This window comes from Solanum tuberosum, unplaced genomic scaffold, assembly GCF_000226075.1.
Source record: "Solanum tuberosum cultivar DM 1-3 516 R44 unplaced genomic scaffold, SolTub_3.0 scf00185, whole genome shotgun sequence".
Classification (NCBI taxonomy): Eukaryota; Viridiplantae; Streptophyta; class Magnoliopsida; order Solanales; family Solanaceae; genus Solanum; species Solanum tuberosum.
In genome coordinates this window covers 1,090,777-1,116,697 of record NW_006239122.1, presented here as the reverse complement: position 1 = coordinate 1,116,697, position 25,921 = coordinate 1,090,777, and the positions used below count along the sequence as shown (strand labels likewise).

At 33.6% G+C, this 25,921-nt stretch overlaps 3 protein-coding genes across 4 annotated transcripts; 2 read left to right on the top strand and 1 right to left on the bottom strand.

The window, feature by feature from the left end:
* Nucleotides 1-1,686: 1,686 nt before the first annotated feature.
* On the top strand, nucleotides 1,687-8,371 carry LOC102592600 (uncharacterized). The gene is made up of 5 exons (XM_006355305.2): nucleotides 1,687-3,209; nucleotides 3,340-3,417; nucleotides 5,364-5,569; nucleotides 7,169-7,392; nucleotides 7,551-8,371. Exons 1-5 carry the CDS (start codon nucleotides 2,228-2,230, stop codon nucleotides 8,215-8,217), a joined length of 2,157 nt encoding a protein of 718 aa, XP_006355367.1. The 5' UTR covers nucleotides 1,687-2,227; the 3' UTR covers nucleotides 8,218-8,371.
* A 931-nt stretch (nucleotides 8,372-9,302) lies between these two features.
* LOC102592258 (acyl-coenzyme A oxidase 2, peroxisomal) lies at nucleotides 9,303-14,099 on the bottom strand. The gene is made up of 7 exons (XM_006355304.2): nucleotides 13,510-14,099; nucleotides 12,282-12,397; nucleotides 10,860-11,740; nucleotides 10,558-10,737; nucleotides 10,300-10,466; nucleotides 10,098-10,221; nucleotides 9,303-9,724 (listed from the first exon to the last, which is right to left on the bottom strand). The coding sequence occupies exons 1-7, from the start codon at nucleotides 13,959-13,961 to the stop codon at nucleotides 9,563-9,565; spliced, it is 2,082 nt and encodes a 693-aa protein (XP_006355366.1). The 5' UTR covers nucleotides 13,962-14,099; the 3' UTR covers nucleotides 9,303-9,562.
* Nucleotides 14,100-19,844: 5,745 nt separating this feature from the next.
* LOC102591693 (uncharacterized) lies at nucleotides 19,845-23,459 on the top strand. 2 transcript variants are annotated; one of them, XM_006355303.2, is made up of 5 exons: nucleotides 19,845-20,090; nucleotides 20,413-21,170; nucleotides 21,289-21,342; nucleotides 21,448-21,632; nucleotides 23,165-23,459. In XM_006355303.2, exons 2-5 carry the CDS (start codon nucleotides 20,414-20,416, stop codon nucleotides 23,249-23,251), a joined length of 1,083 nt encoding a protein of 360 aa, XP_006355365.1. In that variant the 5' UTR covers nucleotides 19,845-20,090; nucleotide 20,413; the 3' UTR covers nucleotides 23,252-23,459. The 2 variants fall into 2 exon arrangements, with proteins under 2 accessions (XP_006355365.1, XP_006355364.1); XM_006355302.2 differs by having other exon boundaries at nucleotides 20,387-21,170.
* Nucleotides 23,460-25,921: the final 2,462 nt, after the last annotated feature.

Here is a 25,921-nt window from a genome sequence, read left to right as displayed (position 1 = left end):
AAATTTACTGGTCAATTAAAATTACTCTACTTTGGTGGTATATTTATATATTTATGATTGTCATTAATCCACGTCGAAAGTTTATGAGCTTACATATAAAGGTTTAATTATAATATCCAAGTACTTTTATATAGAGTTTAAAATGTTTTGGGTGTGTGACCTTCATTTTCACGAAAAATGAAAACAAATTTCCATATAAATTAGAATGAAAAAATGAGTGATATTTCCCTTTCGATTAATTTTTCTGAATTAACCAAAAATAATACTCCCTCTGTCTCAATTTATGTGATTTACTTTTCTTTTTAGTCAGTCTCAAAAAGAGTGACACATTTTTATATTAAGTAATAATTTAACTATAAAATGTCTATTTTACCCATAATGAAATGATTTACAGTCACACAAATTTCTATCATTCATTTTGGATCACAAGTTTTAAAAATCTTCCTTTCTTTCTTAAACTTTGTGTCGAGTCAAATTACCTCACATAAAATGGAACGGAGGGAGTAATGTGAAGAAATGGAACGGAGGGAGTAATGTGAAGGTAAAAGTAAATAAAACTGAAGCAAAAGACAGTAGAGTGAAAAGAAAAGGAGCCGTTAGAGTGGGGGTAGTTTAGTCATAGAATCACATTTGCCAATGCAATTAATTACTCATTAATTTGACTGACACAGATTGTACAAAAAGAATGCTTGTTGCCAATATGTGCAAAGGCTTTTCCTGTTCAAAAGATATCACCCACACAAATACTCTCCATTTTATATTAATTGAACAATTTCTATTTTACATGATATTTAAAAAATCATTAATAAGTAAATAATTTTATTAATTCAACTCTTAAAAAGTCTTTTGCTAATTTACAAATAAATGTGAATATTTTCATAAAAAAAATAATGACAAGAATAATATAAAAAAATTAGTACTTAATATTTTTTTTAATGTATTAAAATGATCAACTAACAGAAACAAAGCAAAAATCCATTGCTTTCCACACTGTGGAGCCTTGTGAATGTGTCATCTTGTACTGAATCATTTTATTTGTTGTTTCTCATTAGTCATTCTTTTCTAATCTATTGGTTAAACACAATACTAATTTGATTCACAAATATTATTGCTAAGTACAAAGATTATGTTGGAGTTATAAATTCCTTAAACCATTTTCTTTCAATTATTATCCCAACTACTATTCAATGGCTTATTTCACGATATAATACTCTATGTTCTAGTTTACACGATTTATTTTTATTTTTAATCCGTTTAAAAAGAATGAGATATTTTATGTTTAATAGTAACAATTTAATTTTAAAATGTCATATTATTCTTAATGATACAAATTATACTCATACAAGTATCTTGACTTATTTTAAATCATAAATTTTACAAGTCTTTTTTTCTTAAATTTTATGTCAAGTCAAACTACATCACATAAATTGAGATGAAAAAGTATTATACTTTCTTAAAAATTGTGGTCTAACATAAGTCATTTATATAAAATAATCATAAATATATGTATGACTATAATTTTATAAATAATCTGATTAAATATAAAATATAAATTTTATTACATAAATTGAAATGGAGAAAATAAATAAATTCTTTCATTTAAAAAAATTGTAGTACTTTTTTCACCATAAAGTTTTGAACCAAATAAACGAGTATTGTTCAACCCCTGTTAAATCTTCGTTTTCTTATGAATGAATAAAGAGGAAAGGAACGTAAAGTAGCATTCAAGCACACTTCCCGAGAGGCTAATGCATCAACACTGTACAGGATTCCCTCCTTTCTTCTTCTGCTTCTTCTTCTACCTTATTTTCTCATCATTTCTGTAATGGTCCCTTTGCTTAAAAAGTTGAACTGAATGCTCTGTTTTCATTGAATGGTTTCCATTTCATTGTCCAATCGATTCAGGTTACCTTTTTATTGGGCTTAAAGATTACTATTTTGTTCGCTTTTCACTCTCTCCTCTGTTTTAGAGCTTTTCTTCAGCTTCACTTGGGTTTCGTTTCTTCGACTGAAGAGGTCTGATTTACGAGTGTTTCTTTTTCTTTTTGCAGTTTTTTACATGAGTGTGAACCCCTTTTATCCATTTTATCTGTTTTGATGAAAAAAGGGTTTTGGGTTTGGTGTTAGGGTTTTAGTGTTTTTGGGGGGAAAATCAGTGTTAATGGTGGAAATGTTCAATTCAGGGAAGTGGGTGGTTTGATTTGATTGTCTTTTTTTCTTTGTTTAAATGGGTGCGGCAAGCTCAAAATCTGAGAGGAGTGAAGCTCTGAGATTGTGTAAAGAAAGGAAAAGATTTATAAAACAAGCAGTCGATTCTAGGTATGCACTAGCAGCTGCTCATGTTTCGTATGTTGAATCTTTGAGAAATATAGGCATTGCTCTTAGGAGATATGCGGAGGCTGAAGTGTTGATAGAATCATCTCTATCAACTTCAGCTACTGAGCTTGATAAAACTCCGTCACATTCGTCGTATCCATCACCTTCACCATCTCACGTTGGTGGGGTTTCAGATTCTCCTGTTCTAAATGGAAGTCCCCTTTCACCTCCTATTGCTACTAGGTTGAGTTACATGCGGTCTGCTGGACCTACTGCTGTCACTGTTAAGGTGAGTCCACCTTCAACCAATATGTATGTAGATGATGTTGATTTCTTAACCCCATTACCCCCACCCCCACCGCCAGATTCAGGGTCTTGGGATTTTTTTGACCCTACAGATAATGAGAGCTTTAGGTTTGTTACACATAATGGTAGGCAACTGAACTTTGATGAACTTGGTGAAAAAGATAATGAGGGTGACAATGGGATTCAAGAAGAGTTCTTGACACCTAAATCTGAACCTAGAAGCAATAATGGTCATGGTAAATTGGAATTTCATGATTCTAGTTCAGTTATGCCTAAGAGGGCTGAGAATAATAGTCAGCAAGTAGCTGGTGGTGAGGGTAATAACGTGAGCAGTGAGCCGAAAGCAAATGGTTCAGTTGGGACTACGATTGGGAAATCTGCCTTGCAAGTATCTGGTTCAAAGGGAGACAAGCCTTTAGTGGATGAAAGAGAGGATCCTTCAGAGTTCATAACTCATAGAGCCAAAGATTTTCTTTCTAGCATAAAGGACATTGAACATCGATTCTTTAGAGCATCTGAATCCGGAAAAGAGATTTCAAGAATGCTCGAAGCTAGCAAAATCAGAGTTGGGTTTTCTGAGGCCAAAGGTAACTGTCTCTTTGAGACATTAAAGAATGCTCTTTTATTGCTTACTTTGGTTTTTGCATCATTTTACCTACTGAAATTCACATGGTTTTTTGGTATCTATGGTCAAGTGCTAATACATTGCTTCTTCAGGAAAATCTTCGGTGTCCGCCTATTTGTCTTCTATGGGCTCAGGTTGCTGCAGAAGAGTGGGTGAGAACATGGCTGGTGGTAAGTTCATTGAACAAATTAATAAATCATGTCTTCATATAAAAGTTGTCAATTTGGTTATTTAATTAAACATTATATAAACAACCTCAAAAGAGGAAAAACATAAATCCAAATTCAGGCTTTAGATTGCAGAATTTGTGATTTTACTTAATTGTGTTACTCCAAAGGCAGTAAACTTGGGGTTTCTTCATGAAGGCTGTGTGTTAATGAGATAATCACATCAACATGTAATTACTAGAGCTGTAAAGATTGGATATTGTAGGCTTTTCCCTTCAAAACAGTTTCTTTTACTATGAGCAAAATAGTAAAATTTTTATCAACATTTTGAGCTTACTTGAAGCAAAAAGGTTGATCTTACTTTTGGAGCACTGTAAACCTTAATATTGATGAAATGGGCGTTTAAGTCAGAATGTTGACAGATTTAACTAAGAGGCCTGTTGAGAAACTTTGCAGCACTTGCATCCAAGACAATTGTTTTGAAAATGGCTCTTTGGTCTTTCGTGGTCATTTTAAGTCATATCTGAGTCGTTGTCCTACATAATTCTTGTCCTTCTCTTTCCTTCTTTGAGCTAGTTGGGGCTTTGGGTAGGTGGAGGAGTGTGAGCATTGTTGAGTATGGGCGAGAAAGCTGGTGGTGACTGCAAGTAGCTGTGGCTGATGGACGGGTTGATGCCTTGTTGATGGTGGTAAAGGCTATAGTAATTGGGTTGTAGTCTTGGTGCTAAGCGGTGTTGTATAGCATATTGAAGGGAGAAAGGGATGTAGAAAATTCGAAATAGAAAGAAAAGGAAAGGAAGCAAGAGAAATGTGTGTGACTGCAGGATAAGAGAGGTTAGAAGAGAGAACAAAAAATTGAGCGAAAAAATACAGTGAAGGCTGTGGTGAGGGGATGCAAGAGTTGTGAGTGGATGGTGGAGCTTGGGGATGCAGAGGTAGTTACCTTGGTTAAACTTTTGGTTTACTCCGAGAAGATCACTGAGGTGTCCTAAGCTATTGACCAAGGGTGTGGCCTAGTGGTCAATGAAGTGTGTTGAGACCATGATGTCTTGGGTCAAATTCCAGTGGAGACAAAAACATTAGGTTATTTCTTCCCGTTTGTCCAAGCCTTGGTGGGTAGAGGTACCCAGTACCTGTGTTGGCTAGAAGGTACCCTGTGAAATTAGTTAAGGTGCGCCCAAGTTGGCCGAACACCACGATTATCCAAAAAAGAATTTATAGCTTGTGATGGTGTACAGAGTTTTAAGATATTAATTTGATATGTGAACTCTAAAAACTCGTGAATGTTTTAAAAGATATTATTTATAGAACGGTTTCAAACAGTTATGGGCATCACTAATCAGAAAACTTCATATAAATTTGAGTTTGAGACAGGGAGAGAGTATTTACTTTTTACGTCCATCCAAGGCGAAGCTGAAATGTCCACGATTCAAGAAATTCTAGTCCTAATGTGCTCCAACAAATCTAGGGATTTATTATCTAAAAAAACACAACACAAACATAGGGATTTAAATCACAACTACCCATTAACGGAACTAAAAGCATAATTAACTATCAAACCTGTTTGGAGTAATGCTGGACAAACTTGATTATGGAGTTAATGTTAAAAAAATTGTCATGGAGTAAGTTTTTTTTTTTTTTTAATAACCATGGTGTTCGTGCCTGTTTTTGCGCACCTCGACTAATTCCACAGGATACTTCCAGCTCCCACCAATAATAGGTACCAGGTAACTCTGTCCACCAAGGATAGGACCTATGGGAAGAAATCACCTAGTATTTAGAAATATGTAATTCAAGTTTGGTTGTAGTTCATAAATTTGCTAGCACAGTAGCACTAAGAATTGAAGCAGGTCTTTCACGAATCATTTGCTTTTTATATTTTAGTTGATCAAAGCATTTCTACTCTTTTTTCCTGTTCATTGCTGTTCTAATACTCTAGTGCTATGCAGAAGCAGACCATGTAACAAAGGTGATTATCTGGAAGAGGACCACATCCTCTAGATCATCTTCATCAAGGAATCCTCTTAATAGCAAGGATGACAATGATGATAGTGGAAGTGATTTTGTCGAAGATTTTTGTATGATAGCTGGAAGCCACTCATCCACCCTTGACAGAGTATATGCATGGGAGAGGAAACTCTATGATGAAGTGAAGGTACTGACCTAGAAAGTTGAGTGTCCTGATTATTTTGAATTATTACATTGGTGCAGGATTAGCTCAGGGAGCTTGTAATTACAGCTCAAGTAATTCAAATACAAATAAAAGCTGAATCTTCAGATATTAATAAGCAGACTTCCAAGAAATAGTTGCTAAATATGGTTTATAGAGTAAAATACACCTTTCTTTTTTTTAAAAATGGTTTAGAGTAAAATACTGCAGAATTTGAGAATTAAGGAAAATTTTAGTAGCCTTGATCAAACTAGGATAATTTTAGTAGCTGAATGACACATTAGACAAAGAGTATACTGAGAAACATGTGGTGAAATGACCCTTCAATTGATAATTGTGATACTCGGGCCAGCTTGTGTGCACTTAGATTAATTAAGCGTGTCCCTGCTACCTCCTACCAGCACAAGTACTGGGTAGCTCTGTCCACCAATACTTGGACAGACGAGTAGAAATCACCTGGTGTGTTTTTATTTCTGCTAGAATTTGAACCTGAGATCTCATGTGTCTCAACCCACATCATTGACCTGTAGGCTACACCTTGGGTGTTGTTCATCCTAAACTACACAATGTGTAGCCTATTGACTTCCCCTAGGAGTATTACGTAGGCCGATAGCTGCATTGCTCTATAACCAGAGATCTGGAAATACCAAGTTAATGAGAAATTCCAAAATGCTGAAATCTGTTGGACTTTTTTCCCCTTAATTTCTCTGTCCTCTTGGTGGACTGCAAAACTTCATGTGGGTCTTCTATATTACTCATTCACATTATATACATGAAAACACCCTGTCTTCCAACTTTTCCTTTTTTGACAAAATTCTGTTCTGCTTGAGGTGTCTGAGCACATTTCTTTTATTCATTCTAAAGCATATTCATTATCATTGAGCTTCACTTTCATAGAAGTCCATCTCTTGTTATCCTCCTTGATGATGTCAAAATGTATCTTTCTGCTGGTGCAGTTGTTGTTGTGGCATTGCTCTTTCATAAGAATCCCTATTTGTTTGATAAAGACAGAATCTGGTTGACAACAAGAACGTTTAGCAAGTTATATTTATATCCATAAAAAATGATGTTTAATAAGTTATGTTTATAAAGTATTTGGTTTTTAGGTCCATGTCTTACTGCAGTACTCCAAACTACCAATCTGTCCCGTCAGTTTCAGTTGCTTTATACTGGAAAATCCTTCTTTTAGAAGCTGTTCTGGATCAGGAGCTCCATTTACTCCAGTTCTCACTAGTGCCAATAGATAACAGCCAATCGAAGAATGTTTCTTTTCTGCGGAGTGGGTGTTCAGAAAATTTGTATATATGGAGGAAATTACCATGTGGAAAACAAGACAGAAATTCGGAAATTTCTTTTAGTATTGATACTAATATTGATAAGATACATTTTCATTTTGGTTTCTGGACCTTCCATAGTTTTGTTGTATTTCACACCTCATCACTGTTCTTGAATTGAATCTTGAGGAAATGAGATGAACTATAGAGCCTTTCATGGGCATGTCATTATTGTGGTAATTTTAGAAGATAATTTCTCCTTTTGTGTGATTTCAAAGCTCATTTGCTGGTCATCCTCTTTAATTTGTAGACGATTGAGTCAATCAGGAGAGATTATGATCGGAAGTGTAACCAACTTAGGCATCAATTTGCCAAAGATGTTAGTGCCCAAATAATTGACAAAACACGGTCAGTGGTGAAGGATCTCCATTCACGCATCAGGGTGGCTCTATATTCAGTTGATTCAATATCAAAGCGGATAGAGAAAATGAGGGATGAAGAGTTGTTGCCTCAAATTTTGGAACTTATCCAAGGGTAAGGACAACAATTCTTTTACTCTTCCTGCCATTAGATATTTAATTTGAGGAACTATTTTATTGAACCTCATTTCTAGGGTAATCTGTCCATGCACATGCCTTTTATGTTTGCTATTATGTTTACTATTAGATTCGTAATATCTGGGCTCCATGCAGATTGATCAGAATGTGGAGAGCGATGCTTGAATGCCATCATGCTCAGTATATAACCATTTCTCTAGCATACCATGCCAAAGCTTCGGCTTCTAGTCCCCAGGGTGATGCTCAAAAGCTGATTATGAGTCGGCTGCAGGATGAAGTAGAGTGCTTTGGCTTGAGTTTTGCCAACTGGATTAACAGCCATACTTCATATGTGGAAGCTCTTAACAGCTGGCTGCAAAACTGCATCCTGCAACCACGTGAGCGAACCAAAGGCAGAAGAGCATTTTCCCCTCGACGAGTTTTAGCCCCACCAATATTTGTGCTTTGTCGTGACTGGTCCACTGGGATTAAATCTCTGCCTTCTGAAGAGCTTAGTGATGCCATCAAGGAATTCTTGTATGACCTGCGGCATTCAGTTGGACACCACTCCGAGGAACTGCAAAAGAAAGAAACTACTCCTGAACCAGGGAATGAGGAATTGGAAGTGAAAGATGAAGAGAAGAACGATGATAAGTCATCAAATTTGAATTGCATTCACTCGAGTTTAACAAAGGTTCTGGACCGTCTGACCAAGTTCTCGGAGGCTTCTTTAAAGATGTGTGAAGATATCAGGCAGAAATGCGATACAGCTCGAAATGCATATCTGAACTATCGACCAGCACCAAGATCCTTTAGTATATGATTGCATTATGAAAATATGTTATTGTAAATCAAAAGTGGCTAAGAAGATTATGCCTTCTCTTTTTGGTGGAAAATAGGTTACTAATTTAACTGAAAAAGTAGACTGTTCAGTCAGTTTAATGATTAAATATCCATTCTACTTGCGAGTTGCATCATGCATGAGCTTTCAAAACTACGTAGTGAAGGCAGCAACATTTCATGAGTTGTTAACTCTCTTCCTAACTGTTGTCTCAGTATTATGTTTTAACATATTTCTTATCAAAGTAAACATTATTGCTCTTATCAAGGTCAAAAGTTATTAGCAAAACAGCAGCTGCTGCATCATGTGGAGATCAATTTGTAGTGACTAGGGATGCTGCAGCAGTTCCGAATTTAGAAAAAAAAGATAGGTGTGGGACTTGCTGTACTTGAGCCGACAGAGTCTCTTTACGTCCATAAGATAGGTGTAAGATCCGCTTATATTTTGCTCCTTTTGGACTCCAATTATGAAATTACACTTACCTATATTATTGTTATAAAGTAGGTGTGGGATGTGAACCATTTCAACTGGTCCAGCAGTGGAAAATGTAATAAGCTCAAATGGTCAATACCAAAATAAATGCAGAGCAGTTTCTGCTGTTGTTGGGGCTGACAAATTTGTCAAGAATATGACTTTAAGAAGCTTATAAATGTCTTATGTTTTGCTCAACAACCCTCCATCTCAAATTATCTGGTGTATTTCTATTTTTAATGTCTCTTAAAAAGTGATTCTTATTCATATCTTACTATAGTCTCTCTTTACTAAATATTTACTCTATTTATATGCCTTTATCCCTCAATTGAAGTGTTCTCCTCCGTTCCAAATTATTTTCAGTGTTTCTATTTTACACCTCCCTTAAAAAACACTAATTAAGGAAATTTATAACTATCTTTCTTTTATTTTTATTTTAAGACATAATCTTTCTTAAATGAATATTTAAGAAAGATTTAGAAATGAGATAACTATATTACTACCAAGGGTAAAAAAGAAGAAATAACAATTAATTTTATTTATATTTCTAAAATAACAAATAATCAGAAATAACTATATTTAGAAACCACCATAAATAATGCAAATGCTTGATGTAATATAATATATAGCACCCCTTCAGATCTGATTTCATATATAATGTTGAGACAAGTACATCAAGTTCACCTATTAGAATTTGTTGACAAGAAGTGAATACAACAAGAATTCCTCAAGCTTGCTTTACCAAAGATAAAAGTGATACAGGAAGCTTGACATCAGGATAAATAATGGGATACAAAGTATACTTATAAGGACCATGGGGAACTTCTTGAACAATGAAAATCAGAGCTGTTAGAAGCTAGAACCCAACATTCTGAGTATACTGCGTATAAGCTTCTGATGGAGTCTGCACACCAATTGGAGCACGCGTAACATAATCTGGAAGATCAAAGGCATCAACAAGTTCCCTTGCGATATTCTTAACTTGGAAGCATAGATAATCTGCTAGCTTGTGAATTGCCTGTGAAATTAAAAGTGGATGGTCAGGCATAGAAGAGAATCAACCTGGCTAGAGAGTATTATAACTAAACGAAAATTTATAACTTGCTCATTTAACTTCTAAGATTAACCATATTTGCCAAGAGTCATTTACTTTATATGGTTATCTAGATTCTTTAAGAGAATAAAACTACTAAAAGTCATAGTATCTACGATGAATGGGGTCATCAAGATAGAATAATCCTTAAGAACCATATCAACTGCAAAGCTGCAATTAGATTCTGATGTCGCGTACTATACTCTTGAATGGTTTAATTTGCATTTAGTGTTAAATTCAAGATATAAAGATGAAGTACAGTGACTAAATATCCAGCTAATTTTCTCTAGATTCATACCTTAGCTTTGTTAGGGGCCACGTAGTCCACATTGCGGTAAGTTCCTATGTCATTCCAGATTCTATCCAAGGCATATAGATCGCACACGAGTTTTAAGGCAGCACGAGAGTTTTCATCAGGACAACTGCAAATAAAAGAGAGAATTAGATAAATACTAGTTGAAGGAAAGATAAAGTTTCTCAAACTGTGATTAGGAAAGTACTTTTTAACTGCTTCAATGAACTTTTCAAGAATGAACGATTCAATATGAGACTCTGCAAGTGTCAACAGGTGATTTAAACATCTATTCCAAGCACCAAATCCTCCAAGAGTCTTGGAGTGCTTCTGAAGCCGGATAGCTACACTTTGAAGCAACCTTGACGTACGATACTGGAAAAGGAGCAGTTACAACATTAGTTAGATATACAATGCTGTTGTATGCCAATATGTACTGTTGTCAGATTGACCACAAAATACTCACCCTAAAAGCATCCAACTGGAAGTTAGGATTGCGTAAGTGATCTTCACTTTCCCATCTAGCAGTTACCGGGTTAGGCTGAGCAAGGTAAGAATTCATGGATTGTCTTAGGTAGTTCCATGTGACAGTGAGCGTCCCACCTTGGAATTTCTCCCTGTACTGCTTCAACAGAAGACCGGCTACCTGGATCATAAGAACAGTCGTTATACCCTGTCCCTTTATCATATTTTGCTTAAAATAATTAAGAAACAGAACAGTTCTTTTTGTATGCAAGAGGAAATGGACTTGAAATCTCAAATCTCAACCTGCTGCAGAAGAACAGTATTGTCTCCCTCAAATGTCTGAAATATGTCATGATCATTCCTCAAACTTCCAAACCTATTGACAGCGGCATAACCATGGCCACCACAAGCTTCTCTACATGTGCTCAATGACTTTGCTGTGTAAGAAGTGATATAGGCCTTAAGCCCTGCAGAAAGTGCATGTACGTCCCCTATCAGTTCCTCATCATGAGACTTCTTCATTTCAGAATATTTTTCCACCAGATGAAGTGTGGCAAAATGGAATGCGTAGGTTGAAGCCAACATCGGCATAAGCTTGTGCTGCTGAGATTGGTAGTCAAGTATACTAACTTCTGGTTGTTTAGGAGGACCGAATTGCTGGCGCAGAAGAGAATATCTTGTTGCAATAACAACAGCAATCTTGAGAACACCCACAGATGAATACGCAAGGCCAACTCTACCACCAACAAGTTCTCCAAGTGTGGCAGCAAATCTTTTGCTAATTGTAGGCAGGCTGCTGGTGTATCTCCCATCCCGTGAAACATCTCCAAATCGATTAAGAAGGTTATCTCGTGGAATTCTTACTGAACGGAATCTCAACGCACCATTATCTACTCCATTCAAGCCAACTTTATGGCCACAATCATGTATTTCAACCCCTGGCAGTGTTTTGTGGGTTTTCATATCCCTTATCGGAACAATAAATGCATGAACACCCATGTCAGTAACACCTTTTGTATCATGAGTTGGTAACATCAGTCTTGCAAAAACTGTTGCAAACTTCCCATGAACGGCAGCATTACCAATCCACCATTTAATAGCCCCATCATTTGGCGTGTCAATTATGAATTCATCTGTGAGTGGATCAAAGGTGGCAACTGTCTGAAGACCTTGGACATTTGAACCTGGTGAGCAAAAGGATCAAAGTAGATTAGACTGAATCCAAGTGTCCTAATTATCAAAATAACAGCACTATATGGCAATGGTTTTGATTCAAATAAGTGGCATTCTTATGGATGTTAATTGATATATACTTCATCAACTGCCTGGACAATACTAACCACATTCTGCAACGTTCAGATATCCCAATTATATTCCGTAATATTCCTTTAGAAAAAGAGGACGAAAAAATGATCTGAATGTTTCTTTGGAACATAATGCTGTAAATAAGTCAAGGATACAAACACGTACAGAACAACCTAATCTTGCAAATTCCTACCAACGTTTGTTATATGCATTGAGCCGATGTGTAAAGTATTTATCACTACTTTAGCTACGTATGTTATACGCAAACATCATCCCCCTTAACTCAATTGCTAAAACAACTGTACGTGTAGTGCACACGACCAAAGAACATATAAACATCATAGACATTGACCAGGGAGTTCAAAATGGAAGTTGATAGTGAAACGATAAGAATAAAAGTAGTAGTCCAAAACATTTTACCATGATGAAGCTCCGTCATTGCAAAGCATCCCGGGTAGTCCACATTGTCTATACTGTCAAAGTATTTGTCTCTGTGCTTTTTAGTTCCCAAGTTGATAACAGAACCTCCCCATAGACTGTATTGAAAGTCCAATCCGTTAAGAATTCGTTATTACCTCTATTAATGAGAAACTCAAAACATAAGATACCATCATAGTTGCTATAGCAATCGAGATTCAGGAAAAGATGCAACTAGAACAGAAAATACACCATGTTGAATCATACAGTAACAAAGGGAGGATTAGAAAAGAAGACCCTATGGTATGTAAGTTTTACTAGGGTACTCTTGATCACCAACAACCTTAAGGTTTGGAAATGATGCATTCTGAGAAGCATCAAATTCTAGCTTTCTCATACTTGCATAGATGATAAGTTGGCAATTAGGTGCAACATGGCCATAAGTTATACTAGGAACTTAAATCATTTGTACATAATAGCAATAAAGAAGGAAACACTATAGTTGATCTGATCCGGATTAGATCTGAGATATGGTATACTAAAGTGGAGCGACAACATTGTCTGTGCCTTATACTGAAGATCTTTCCTCGATAAACATCAAATAGCAATCAAGGTCTTGACTAGAATCCTATGAAATATCTTCTCTGAGAATATACGAATCCGATTGGTCCATACAATCTTATTCAAAAGGAAGGTTTTCTATCTTGTTTCTATGCATGCTCTTGAACTCAAATAAAGCTATAGAACCCCAAAAGGATCTACAGAAACTTCATCAAATGCATTCTGCAAGGAAGAAAACATTTTGCATATTGGCATATTTCTGGATCCTATTGGTCCTTGTAAATGATCTTACTGGTATATAATCAGCAGTCAGCACAAAATAATTGATTTTTCACATAGCATCAAACTGTTTCATACCAACTACACCTAAGTGGCTAAATTCCACAGACCTCTAAATCCTCCCCGAAAAAGAGAAACTATAAAAACAAAACAGAGGCTAGCTAAAACCCAAAATCAGCAATATGAATCCGTATTAATATTTCAAATTACATATATAAATACCAGTGCTACTCTAAACTCAAATTACAGATATAACTGTTACTCCGGGCATCAACAACATACCCACCAGTGTGATTCCAGAAGAAAAATGTTTTCACAAACAAATTTGACCTCAATAGTGAAAATATGTCAAAATTAAAGTCAAGGCGGTGAGGAGAATTTATTTTTTTACCTGTACTGAACACCCATTTTGATGCCAAGTGACATGTCAACGCTTCCCACAGCTTCAGCAATCGCAAAATACTTAGCCGGATCGTCAACCACATACCTAAATGGCCTAATTCCACCTTCCCTTACCAAACCCACAAGCTGTTTCATGCACAATTCCCTATGTTCATCTTTCGATATCTCAATCGGTGTTTGAAGTTCCGGTCTTGAATTAAAGTAAGCAAATACTTCTTCCTGTATATCCCTATGTTTCCCTCTCATGTACTCCGACAGCGTCTCCGTGCTCACCTTAATCACCTTCATCTTCCCTGCGCATCTTAGCAGCTCCAATTCCTGAACCGGGGTGTCCTGAACCGGGTTCAAATGCAACGTCAGCAGATTGATTCGCCGGTTCACCACTTCCGCCGTTTCTTCACTGTTTTGGAGACACTTTGAGCTGATCTGTTGAAGCTCCATGGAATCTTGAAACGAAAACGATAAATCAGTAAATGTATAGATACAGAGTTGTGTATGTATAGGTAGAGAGAGAAAGAAGACGTGTTATGGTTATGGAGGTTCGAAAATGGAAATGTTGAGAGGAGGTTAGGAGAAGAATTGAAATAGTTTATACGGAACGTTAGTGTGACGTGGAGTCACGAAGGGCATGCCACGTGGAGGTATGTCATTGGAGGAAAAGTGAGGTAAGTTGATATATTTGGCGCGCCTTTCGATGTAGATCAAGGATAGGGATGGGTGAATCATGAATTGGGGATTTGGATGGGATTGGTCGTCAATCAAGACTAATGGAGTATTTTTTTGGCCATTTTTTCTTGGAAAATTTGTTTTATTTTTTTATTTGAAAAAGAGAAACTCTTTGTTTTTCATTATTGGGTTTGAATATTTATCCAATATTAGATTAATAGCTTAGCTTACTTGTAGTAAAGGACTTTTTGTTTTGACTTTAAATAATATGCAAGTTCGGCAATACGCTAAATTATTCGGCGATTCTATGAATTGATAGGTGTTACTATTATAGTCATTTTGGATATGTCTTAGTAAAACAATCATAACTTTATGTTTCAAACTCGAATTAATGAACAATTGGTGGTGTTGTAAAGAAAACTCATAGACATTTAATTTGATAGGTTATGAGTTACCTAACTCTTCATATTCTATGAGATATGATCGTTTGAGTTGACTCTTTCATCATCTCATGATAAAACTTAATTGATAGAGAAACTTTGAACTCAACTTAGTGCTAGATGTTCCTTATGACTCTAATTCACATCTAATACACTTACAACACTAGGAATTGATCTTAACACATGTATAAATTAGAAACCATCGAAATCGGATTTATATGCATATGGAAAATGATTCGAACCTTTTCTAAAAGTTACGGATGTTACAACAAGCATCTAGGACACTAGGTAGGATTGTTGACGGTAAATTTACACTTATATGTAGTAGTTTCTTACAAAATTTAATAACATATTTTTAATTTGTTGAAAGTCTTACGGAAAATACTTCTTTAGGAATATTATAGGAAATTTTCATAATATAAAATTAGGAGCACAAAAACTGACAAAAATTTAATCCAAAGAAAACTTAGCAATAAAATTTAAGAAGGAGCATAATTTCTTTTGGCATGTTCTCACTTATCTTTTTCAATAGGAAAAGACTTCTATATTTATAGATAAAAAAAAAGCACTTCACCTTCTAATGCGTTGAGACCAATGGATTATAATCCAAAAATGGTAAAGAATTGATGACTCATTATCATCATGAAGAATAAAGTCTATGTCATAATTGTAATAGAGCCATTAATAATTTATTTGGAGTAATAACTAATTAAGGCTATTTAAGGAATAAATAATTTAGGACATAAAATAATATTCTCTTTCAAATAAAATAAGAGATATAATTTTTTCTAACATAATTATCTTTTTGAGTGTGCATTATATCTCCACTGACAATAGAAAATTTGTTAATGTAATTTTGGACGATCATGTTCTTGAGGCAAGCATGAAAATAACATGAGTTGGTATCCCTAATTTCTACCATTATTGAACCCTGAAGTTTGTCTTGGAGATAAAGTGAATAAGAAAGGATGAATGAGTCAACAAATTAAAAAAATACTTCTCTATTTCTCCCTAAAAATAAATTGTGCAAACACATCATTCTTGTTTTGAGTTATTGAGATGCGGAATATAATGTGCGCTCATATGTGATACCACTATTTGATCAATTTGATGTTACACTAAAATTCTTTATTATTTTTTGCTTTGTATTTTTTATGATCATTTATTTTTAATTTGTATATTACTTCATACTCCGATCCCCTGTCCAACAATACTTACTTATTGATTTGTTAAGAAACTATAAATAAAATGGTTATTTTACTATATCACCCTTTGAATATAATAAATACAATATTTTGAAAAATGTAAAAGGGAAATGACAATAATTAATGATAAGAGTAAATTAGGAATTTAGTGTAAAATTATCCATTGATTTCATAAAGTGGACAAGTATTGTTGGACATCCCAAAATAGTATAGTCGACAACTATTGTTGGACGGAAGGAGTATTTATTATCTATTATACCAGGTATTTTACAATATTATATCATAACTATAATAGATGATTGACCCATTTTTTGAGATTATAAATTAAATATTTATTTATAAATATCTTTTAAATGATATAAATTTAGGGGTGTGCATCGGTCGGTTCGGTTCGGTTTATTAGTTTTAAAATATGTTAAACCAATAACCAAATCAATAAGATATTTTTTATCGATTTTTGGTTTATCGGTTTTGGTCCTTAACGGTTCGGTTTTCGGTTTAACCAATAAGAAAATACTTATAAAACAAATATATGACTTTTCTAATAAATTTGATGCGAAAACACAATAATGTAACTTTACAAATGCTCCTAAAATAGAAACAATAGTAACATACATGAAAAGAACTATACAAGCGTAATACAAAGAGAAATTAAGAGGAATAAGGTTCTTATTTTAGATTTTAACATTTATTATATAATGTGAAATTGTGATCTCGAAGTCACTGTGAAGTGTGAATTGAAGGCTAAAGGACAAAGATAGTACTCTAACAATTAAGGTATTGAGATTAATATATAATATTTATGTACAAATAAAAGTAGTAAATTACTAGTCTATCTTAATGGGTTATCGGTTTACCGAATAACCCAATATTAAAAAATCAATACCGAACCGATAACCCAATATTTTTTTATAAAACCATGAAAAACCCGTTAATCTAATAACCCAATAACAATAAACCAATAACACTTTTATCGATTCGATTTTTGCACACCCCTAGATATAATAGTATAAAAAAAATATATTAAGAATTTATATTAATTAAACTCTCAATTAAGTAGTTTAAAACATATATGAATTGTTTCTTTTACCTATGAGGTTACAAGTTTGAATTGAGTGATCATTTTGGTGATAAAATTTTAATTTTATTTTCTTCTAAAAAAATAGTAAACTAAAATTATTTATTTACTAATGAGGTGTTTTTTATACAATTCATATTGCTAAAAGAAATAGTAAAATTAAAAATTAAAATTAAAATTCATTGGTAGATTTCTAACACTAAGGAGGCTCTATAAGGTGTTTTTATACAATTCATATTGTTGCATATCGTGTTTCTGCACACTTACACTAACAACATTATTGTTAAGTTTCCTTAATCATTTACACAGATTGTAAAGGTTTATTTACCATTCAATTTAATATTTTTTTTGTATAAAAGACTGGCAAACTGAATTTTATTTTAATAAATAAAAAATTGACTTAATCAACAAAGAATTTCAAAGAGTTGATCACTCAATTTAGTTTCATTGGTGATAAAAAGATTAAACTTCAAAAAGCATGAAATCAGGCCTATTTTGGATTAAACTTTAAAACACAAATTTAAAATAACTTATTCTGAATTAAAAAAATAGCCCATTTCATTAGGTGCATACTGAAGGAGTAGACTTAGAAATTGATACATACTACTGAAAAATCAAAATTTGAAGAACTAACGTAAAATTGACATATTTTTTACCCAATATTTTGTTTAGCAATTTTAGCCTAAGAATAATGGCATATTATATTCAATATTGTATTCAGTCCTTAAAATCATACTGAGTAAAATATTTTTTCCTGAAGTTGTATTAAACGTACTTAAAAATTAATAGGACACACGTTTATTTTTATTTCATCTTATGACAGTTTGTATACAAATGAAATGACAAGTAACAATTAACAAGTGTGCCACCAGACACATTGTCAATACCTTATTACTATTATTATAATATGTTTTTTAGAGAATAAACAGTATAACAATTAAATATCAAGATAATGTATTGTAGCTAATCAAATATAATTTATCAGTACATAAGTGCAACAATTCACCTCAAAGAGGTCTCTCACTGTATTTATATTATTCAACTATGACCAAATACATTGTAAATATTGTGCGATATATTTATGTATTTTGATATACATAATTAATACTCATATGATTAAACTAATAAATCATTGCGTATATAACAAATTTCACTCATCTCCCTCGCCCCTCTTCACCACTCTTCTATGTATATGGTATCTCAGATACATGCGAATCACACCAGATACATATAAATATATGTATCTAATGTGATTCACATATATTTGGGACACATAACGAAATCTTGCCCGCTTCCCTTCATATTTTAGTATATCTGGTAGCAAAAAACATGTTTCTAAATGTATATTCCTCAATGTATGATAGGAAACTCTTAATTAATGGTAAGACACGTAATATTTAAAAAAAAATAGTCAATAATAAAATATATGATAATGAAGTATGTCTACTTATGTAGTTTATCTATAAATATATAATGCAAACATTACAAAGTAAGACTATTTTATGCCAATTAAGTCTGTAATATAAGGATAAATTAAACTACCTTATTAGACATACATCACTACCATATATACTAATCTTACATCGACTATCAAACAATTACATATATTACTACTTTTAGTATTTTATACCTTATATTATTGAAGATACAATTAGATACTCATCCCTTAAAATAAGGATTGATTAATTATCTTTCTATTTAAATTCCACAATTAACATTTTAATAACATTCAAATATTTTTCTCTCTTATCAACTTCCCTCAATCTCCAACCTTATCAGCATCTCTCCCTCCACTAATAAGCGAATAATCAACCATTTTACTCCTAAGAATCAAGTATAGTTCATATAATTTACCGCAAAGAGGATGACTTTAATGGAAATTTATGCTATGTCCTAGTTGTTTATTTGTATTTTTTTCTTGCCAAATTATAGTCATGGTTTCTCTCTAACAGTTCCCTTCTCCAGTTGACTCAAATTTATCTCCGTTACTTGAGGGCCTTCTTCAAATCTTCATTAGTAGGAGGGACGAAAAAGTGGAAATTTTGATGGATCTGACGGATGTCCGTCGGATCTAAGCACAATGAGCAACATATGATACTATACATCTATGAGAAAACAATTTCAGATGCTAAAAAAAAGGAAGAATTTTGAATTTTTCTACCTTTTTTGGATTAATGATACAACAAATACTTGCAGTTGTGATTTGTTCCTAAATTCATGTGTTTCAATTATTTTTCATATATAGATACACATAATTAGATGTATATGCTTACTGTGTATTCGAGATACATGTTTTTGGATATAACGTATGAAATTGATACTAGATACATCAAATTAATACAATATACAGATAACAAATACACAAAATTAATACTAAACAGTTCTATTAATGAATTTATTATTTCAAAGAATAATAAAATGAAATTAATTAAACATAGATACACTCTTTGATTTCCGCCTTATATTAAGAAATTTGATTAATTTAAATTTTCAGAATTAACTGTTCACGTATCATGAAAATCCTCAATTACTCCTCTAATTAAGGAAATCAATTACAACCAATTAATTTAAACAAATAAAATATGTATCTCGGTTTAAAATTTTGACAGATACACGTATCTCGTGGATTCAGAGTCATGTATTCTAAGCATGAAATATGATAAATAAACTCATATTTGAAACTATCGAAAATCATAGCAATTAGGATCTAATGTAGTGGGATTGATGTAGTTTGCCCTAATATAATACATGTTGCCGAACTCTCAACAAATAGTGGTAAGTTAGGTCCATTTTATGCTATGAATTCAGCTATATGATTCAATTGAATTTCCAGCCCATATAATGTGGGCTATACTATAATAATGGCCCAATCATTTTCCCTCCAAGTAAGAAAGTCGCGCCCATTGTTAATAGGTTTTGAACATACAAGGCGGGCCAAAAACTTAAAGACCCTTAATTTTACCAAAATTCGATTTCCCGCCCCACAAATTTGCTGAAACTTAATTTTTACTTCCACCATTTTCATTTCTGTGTAGCAAATCCACTGTAACCAAAGAGAAAAAGAACCCACCTTTATCAATGGAGATGCTTTAATATAATTCAAGATTCAATTTTTTATTTCAACACTGTACATTGGGTTCTATCAATCTTTCTGGATTTTGTGTTAAATCCTTTTCTCAAGGTTAGTATCCAAGAACCTGATTGATGATTGGTACATTATAATTTCAATTAAAGTTTGTTAATTTTGTTCTTCTTCTGAGTTTTGTTATTTGCCCAAATTTTCTCTAGGGTTTTAATTTGTACAGTAGCTACTGCTTCTGTGATTAGTATTGATTAGATGTGTTAAGGTGATCAAGTTTTCATTTTTATTGTTGGTCTGTATCAAATATAAGATTTTTTCATCAACTGTAGTAGATTTGAGAATTGGGTCATGGAAATCTATGTGTTTTAGGGCTAAATATTGATTTTTGTTGGTAGGGTTCATGTTGGATTAGTGATTGCAGGATGGATGAAGATAATGCTGTTGAAAGGTGTCCTAAAAGTCGTCCTGTTTTGGGAAATATAACGAATCAGCTTGGAAACAAGAGACCATTTTCTGCACTTTTGGGGAATTCAAGTCTAAAGTGTGTAGATAAGGGAAATGAAAATCTAGGGGTTAAAGTTGTTTTGGTAGATGATGGAGATAATGCAAAACGTGTTTGTGTTGGTCCTCGGCCTTGTAGCAAGATTAAGTCATCAAAGGTAGATGTTGTATCAGGGATTTCAAATATACCAAATGACAACCAGGATCCCAGTTTGTTGCGAGTTGATTCAGCTACTGCTATCTGCCAAAGTACAATCGGAGATAACAACGAGAACAATGATGCTTGTGGGAGTGCTATTGAAATTGTCAATGATCGGGAAATAATTCCAAAGAAAAATTCTGAAGTTATAAATGATATGGATGGTTTGGTAACTGGGGTGCCAGTGCCAGCATTGTCCGGAACTGATGACCATGATGCTGCCCGGAGTTGTGAAATTAACGACGATAGTGAGGGCACTGAAAGTGAGGATATGTTTCCTAATGGCCCCGATGAACTTGGTCTTGATAATCTGGTTATGAGTCAGTCTGGGTCAGTAGACTTGGCAAGATTGCCAGATTCACAGGAGTCAAGAGTTAAACTTGAGACATGTACAGGAACACAAACTTGTGAGGATAATTCAGGTTTAAGTGCTAGCATTGAGTCAATCAAAGCTTGCTCTTGTACCTTTTGCACCAAAGGTAAAAATATCTCGCAGACCATTATATTGATTAATGTCCTTCTGAGCTTATATCCCGTCTTGTTTCAGTTCATATTAGTGGAGTGTTGATTTAGTTTTCTTTGTTCTGTGATAATCAGCTGCTTATATATGGTTAGACCTACATTACCAGGATACCAAGGGTCGGATAAGTGGTGAGTCAGCTTAAAAATATTTTAGTTACTTAATTAAACTTAAGATCCTTGTTCTTTTTCTCCTTGCTTCTTTTCTTTACTCAAATACTGTTTTCAAATACCTAGCCATAAAGAAGAGTCAGAGAGAAGCAAGTCTTTTAGTTGAAAGAAGTGGCAAGGGTAAAGAGCTTCAGAAGGAGGGTCCAGAAAAGAATACTGAAGCAGCAAATCTTGAGTCAAGTTTAATGGGTCACTGGAAGTCACTCTTTCAACACATGGAGCACATTTTTCAACGGGAAGCTGACCAGCTAGTAAGTTTGCTAACTGACCTGTTCAGTCTCTGAGTTGGTATAGATACTCAATTCAACTTTTACATATAATAACTGAGAGTTGTGAAGCTGTCAAGCTGATGAATGTTCTCTGTTGACCATCAAGCTGAAAGATTCTTCTTTATCAAAGTTAACTCCCATTGTTAGAGCTTTTGGTGTGGTGCATTGTATTTTTATACTAGATGGATCATTCACGTCGAGGACACATACTTGTTCCATCAGTATGCCTTTTGATGGGAACGTTGTTCATATATTAGAAGATTGCTATCTTTTAGTAATCTTCAAGTATTCGCCAAAGTTTGAAGATTTTTTTTTCATTCTCAAAAAGTAAATCTTCAAACTTTGACAAATGGGCAGAGCAAATGTTTTGCCTTTTGATGGGCACATGGTTCATAAATTAGAAGATTGTTATCTTTTAGTAATCTTCAAACATTTGCGTAAGTTTGGAGGTTTTTTTTTCTTTCTCAAAAAGTAATCTTCAAATTTTGACAAATGTGCAGAGCAAATGTTTTATCTAAGTTCAATATTCAATTTGAAAATCATGTTGTCTTGTTACTAATAGACAGGAAGCAGTAAGTGTCTCTTTACCTCTTTACTGAAAAATAGAACATTCCCAATCTGTCAATCCCCCACGGAGGAATGGGGGATTGACATTACTTGCAAGTTGCAACCCGACATATTAGCCATGTTGTAATTCATAGCAGTCTCTTTGTTAATTTACTGTCCTGGTGGAGTTTGTCAGGACCAGTAGCCAGAGATTACTTGTTAGAACATCAATAAGCATATCAGTGTTTGTGAGATCATGTTCTTTCCATTTCTCTGAAAACTTTGTTCTGTCAATAAATAGTGATTACAGATGTAGTTGCACTTGTGAACTGCCAACTAGAGAGAATATTAGAAAGTCCATTCAATTAATGTTTTGTTACTTATTTTCTTTTAGTCACCACCCTGATTTATGCTTCTTAGATACATTGATATAATGAATTCAATGAAAGAAGAAAAAAATTTGAAAGAAGTTATATAAATATCACATTTATAATACATGAGTATCACTTCACCATTGAATGTTTGATTCACCGTTCCGTTTCTTATTCTCTGTTCTTTTGCTATTTGGCTCCATCATTTGTATATATTCATAGCCCTAAACAATTTGGTCTTGCCCTCAAAAGAAACATGCATGCTTAAGACATGTCAATATGCCATGTTTTGGCAGTGAAGTAATAAAAACCTTGTCTAATTCCTGATTTTTAATTTCTTTGAACCATTGTTAATGCAAATATCAGTTGATGGAAGCTACTCCATGTTAAACTAGAGTAGTTGGTCATGATCTTGCCACATTGACCTTGCTCTTCAGGCAAGCACTTAATCTGTAAATGATGCTTAGTTGCATCATGTTTACTTTCTGCACAAACACTTTCCCACTCATGCAAACCCCAATTCTCTCTCCACCCCCTCCCAGCTCAATTAAACAGCGTTAGTATGAACCTGATGATGTATTCATTTTTCTGTTACAGGAAGGTAGTTTAGTTGCACTGACCGACCTCAAAGACAGATGCAAGACAGAACTGGATTCGTCCAATGGGACCTCAGAGAACTGCTAGATGGTTCCAAATCTTCTGTTTGAGGTTCATTTTCTATAAGTTTTTTTGGTTGCTCATGTTTTAACATGATCTATTGTACTTGTGAAATCTTGTTTAACAGTTCGGTTGATGTAAAGTAGTTAGAAAATGGTCTAACATTCTTGGTGATCATACATCACTGCAGTTTTTATTATAGTTTGAGGCTATATATCAATTGCTTTCAAAGCTACCATAGTGAATTGTTGAGCCAATGACACCTGATTGATCATTTTGTGAAGGGAAAATGTTCAAACTTGCCATTTGTTAGTAGTTGAGGCCAAATATACCCTTGTTATAGGATTGGTTCAAATACGCCATTATGTACCAACAGAGGAAGCTTTTCAACATATAGGACTTTTGTACAAGGAAAACTATCAAATTTGCCTTGAATTATGTGAAGTGGTCAGATTTGCCTATGAATTTTATGAAATTGTGCAGATTTTTGTTCTCAACCTTATCAATCATCTTTCCAAATCAATTACCATCATTATAATTGATCCTCTCAACTCTCAAAAGCAGCATTATTTGAAGACCACCATGAGTTCTTTTCGTATGACACAAAGAACACATGAAATATCCCATTCAAACTATCTCTCACCCCATTATTTACCATCTTTTCATATTACTATTTTACTTGTCCTAACACAGCCTGCCCTCAACCGCTGTAACCCTTCTTTGATCACCACAATATTACTGCAAATGATTTAGAAACTAGATAGTCTGTTAGAAGGTTTGCTTTGATATTAGGAGGTTGATGTGGAACTCTGGCATCACTATTAATGAATGGTGACGGAGTTGCTTCGACAAATATGAAAACTTTGTGGTGCAATTGTTGATTATTTGAGTTTTATTCCGAATGATTTGAGGTTTGAGAGTGGTTAATTTTAGTTTTGGGGATATAGAGACCTTGCCATTTGAGGTGTTGAGTGATGAAGAAGTTTATGTTGTTCCCATCAAAACAATGATCCCTTTCTTCAACATTCAAGGTCAAATTTGGATGATCCAACATAGTTTAAAGGCATAATTGACCTTTTTACTAAGTAATGAAAGTCCATGGTACTGAAAAGTTATTGTTGTTAATCAATAGGAACATATTTAAACCAATCTTGTAAAGGTATGTGTATATTGTGTCACGATTCAAAAATTCTAACACCTCCCCAAACCCTATAGGAGAACCTTTCAACTTATTAAGTTCATTTAATAAATTAGTAAAAACGGATGTAAAAGTAAAACTCAATATTAAATCCCCTTAAGCTTGAAATCACCAAAATTCTAGCTCCGAAAATTGAATTATGAATAATGGATTTGAAAAGAAAAAATAAGTATGTCTAGCCCTAGGCATGCATTAAATGCTGACCTTGTTAATCCAAAATTTCAACTTTGGTCAAACTTTCTGAATTTCTGACTTTCAAAATTGAAAATGTTCTTCGTAACACATTCGATAACCTCAAAATTCTGTCACTCATTTTCACAAATCAGAAATAACAAAAGAAATTTATAGAAAGGATCACTGAAGAAATAAGTCTAAAGCATAAAACGATCATACGAATCATTACAATTTGATCTCAATATATATTGAGGACAAATTTGAACCATTTCATCAAAGTTTATCAGCAAATTTGAATGTTTTTCTTTTTTTGATTTTGTTAAAATGGAGTTCTTTCCTCTAAAATTTATGTTGCACATATATTGAACAAGAGAAACATCTTCATTCTTGTCCCATATAATTATATACACTTTTTCTCAAGATGATATGACAATGATGGAGATATTATAGTGGAAGAGGTGAAATCAACTTGTACAATGTGAATTATTGAGGTGATAAATTTCAAAGTTAATTAATGAAATACATGCAAGTGGTTTGTTGTCCTTTTGCAATTTAGGTCTTAATAAGTTTCTTGATGAGTATTGTTTATGAAAATTGACTTTGATGTGACAACATAAGGATGAATATGATTTGTGTGATTATCTCACTCAACTAGATTTGATAATGGCAACTACTAAGCAAAGAGCAAACTGCAATTGTTACACGATAACATGCATGGCATAAACCTTTTTGGTGATGCTTTTCATATTAGGACGTACAAATTTTTAGCTTACAGTAATTAATTACTCCCTCTGTCCCAATTTATATGACTCACTTTCCTTTTTAGTCAGTCCCAAAAAGAATGACACATTTCTATTTTAAGTAACAATTTGCCTATGAAATGTCTTTTTTACCCTTAATGAAATGATTTACAACCACACAAATTTCTATCATTCATTTTGGACCACAAGTTTTAAAAGTCTTTCCATTTTTCTTAAAGTTTGTGCCAAATCAAAGTACATCATATAAAATGGGACGGAGGGAGTAATTTTCATACTGATAAATGATAAATGCTAGGGTATTTTTGAAGAGTACTTTTTTTTTTTGAAGAGTACTTGTCTTCAAAGTTGAAACATATCATTTCTTAAATGTCTTTGTGGGTGTACAAAGAAAATTCATAAATTGAAAATTCTAGTCTAATTGAGAAAAAAAAATTGACTATTGATTTGATTTGGTTTGATATTGAAAAAAAAGAATTCGATCATAATTTATTATGCTAGTAAAAATTATTATAATTTAATTTATAAATATTTTAGAATTTTTTAAAGGAAAAATTATCTAAATAC

Bases quoted from the DNA above. Each gene is read 5' to 3' on its own strand.
- LOC102592600 (XM_006355305.2), top strand. From the start codon at position 2,228: ATGGGTGCGGCAAGCTCAAAATCTGAGAGGAGTGAAGCTCTGAGATTG. The intron at 3,210-3,339 runs GTAACTGTCTCT...TTGCTTCTTCAG, and splicing joins TGGGTTTTCTGAGGCCAAAG to GAAAATCTTCGGTGTCCGCC. The intron at 5,570-7,168 runs GTACTGACCTAG...TTTAATTTGTAG, and splicing joins AACTCTATGATGAAGTGAAG to ACGATTGAGTCAATCAGGAG.
- LOC102592258 (XM_006355304.2), bottom strand. From the start codon at position 13,961: ATGGAGCTTCAACAGATCAGCTCAAAGTGTCTCCAAAACAGTGAAGAA. The intron at 12,398-13,509 runs GTAAAAAAATAA...CTTTCAATACAG, and splicing joins AAAATGGGTGTTCAGTACAG to TCTATGGGGAGGTTCTGTTA. The intron at 10,222-10,299 runs GTACTTTCCTAA...TTTTATTTGCAG, and splicing joins TTCATTGAAGCAGTTAAAAA to TTGTCCTGATGAAAACTCTC.
- LOC102591693 (XM_006355303.2), top strand. From the start codon at position 20,414: ATGGATGAAGATAATGCTGTTGAAAGGTGTCCTAAAAGTCGTCCTGTT. The intron at 21,171-21,288 runs GTAAAAATATCT...TGTGATAATCAG, and splicing joins TTGTACCTTTTGCACCAAAG to CTGCTTATATATGGTTAGAC. The intron at 21,343-21,447 runs GTGAGTCAGCTT...TCAAATACCTAG, and splicing joins TACCAAGGGTCGGATAAGTG to CCATAAAGAAGAGTCAGAGA.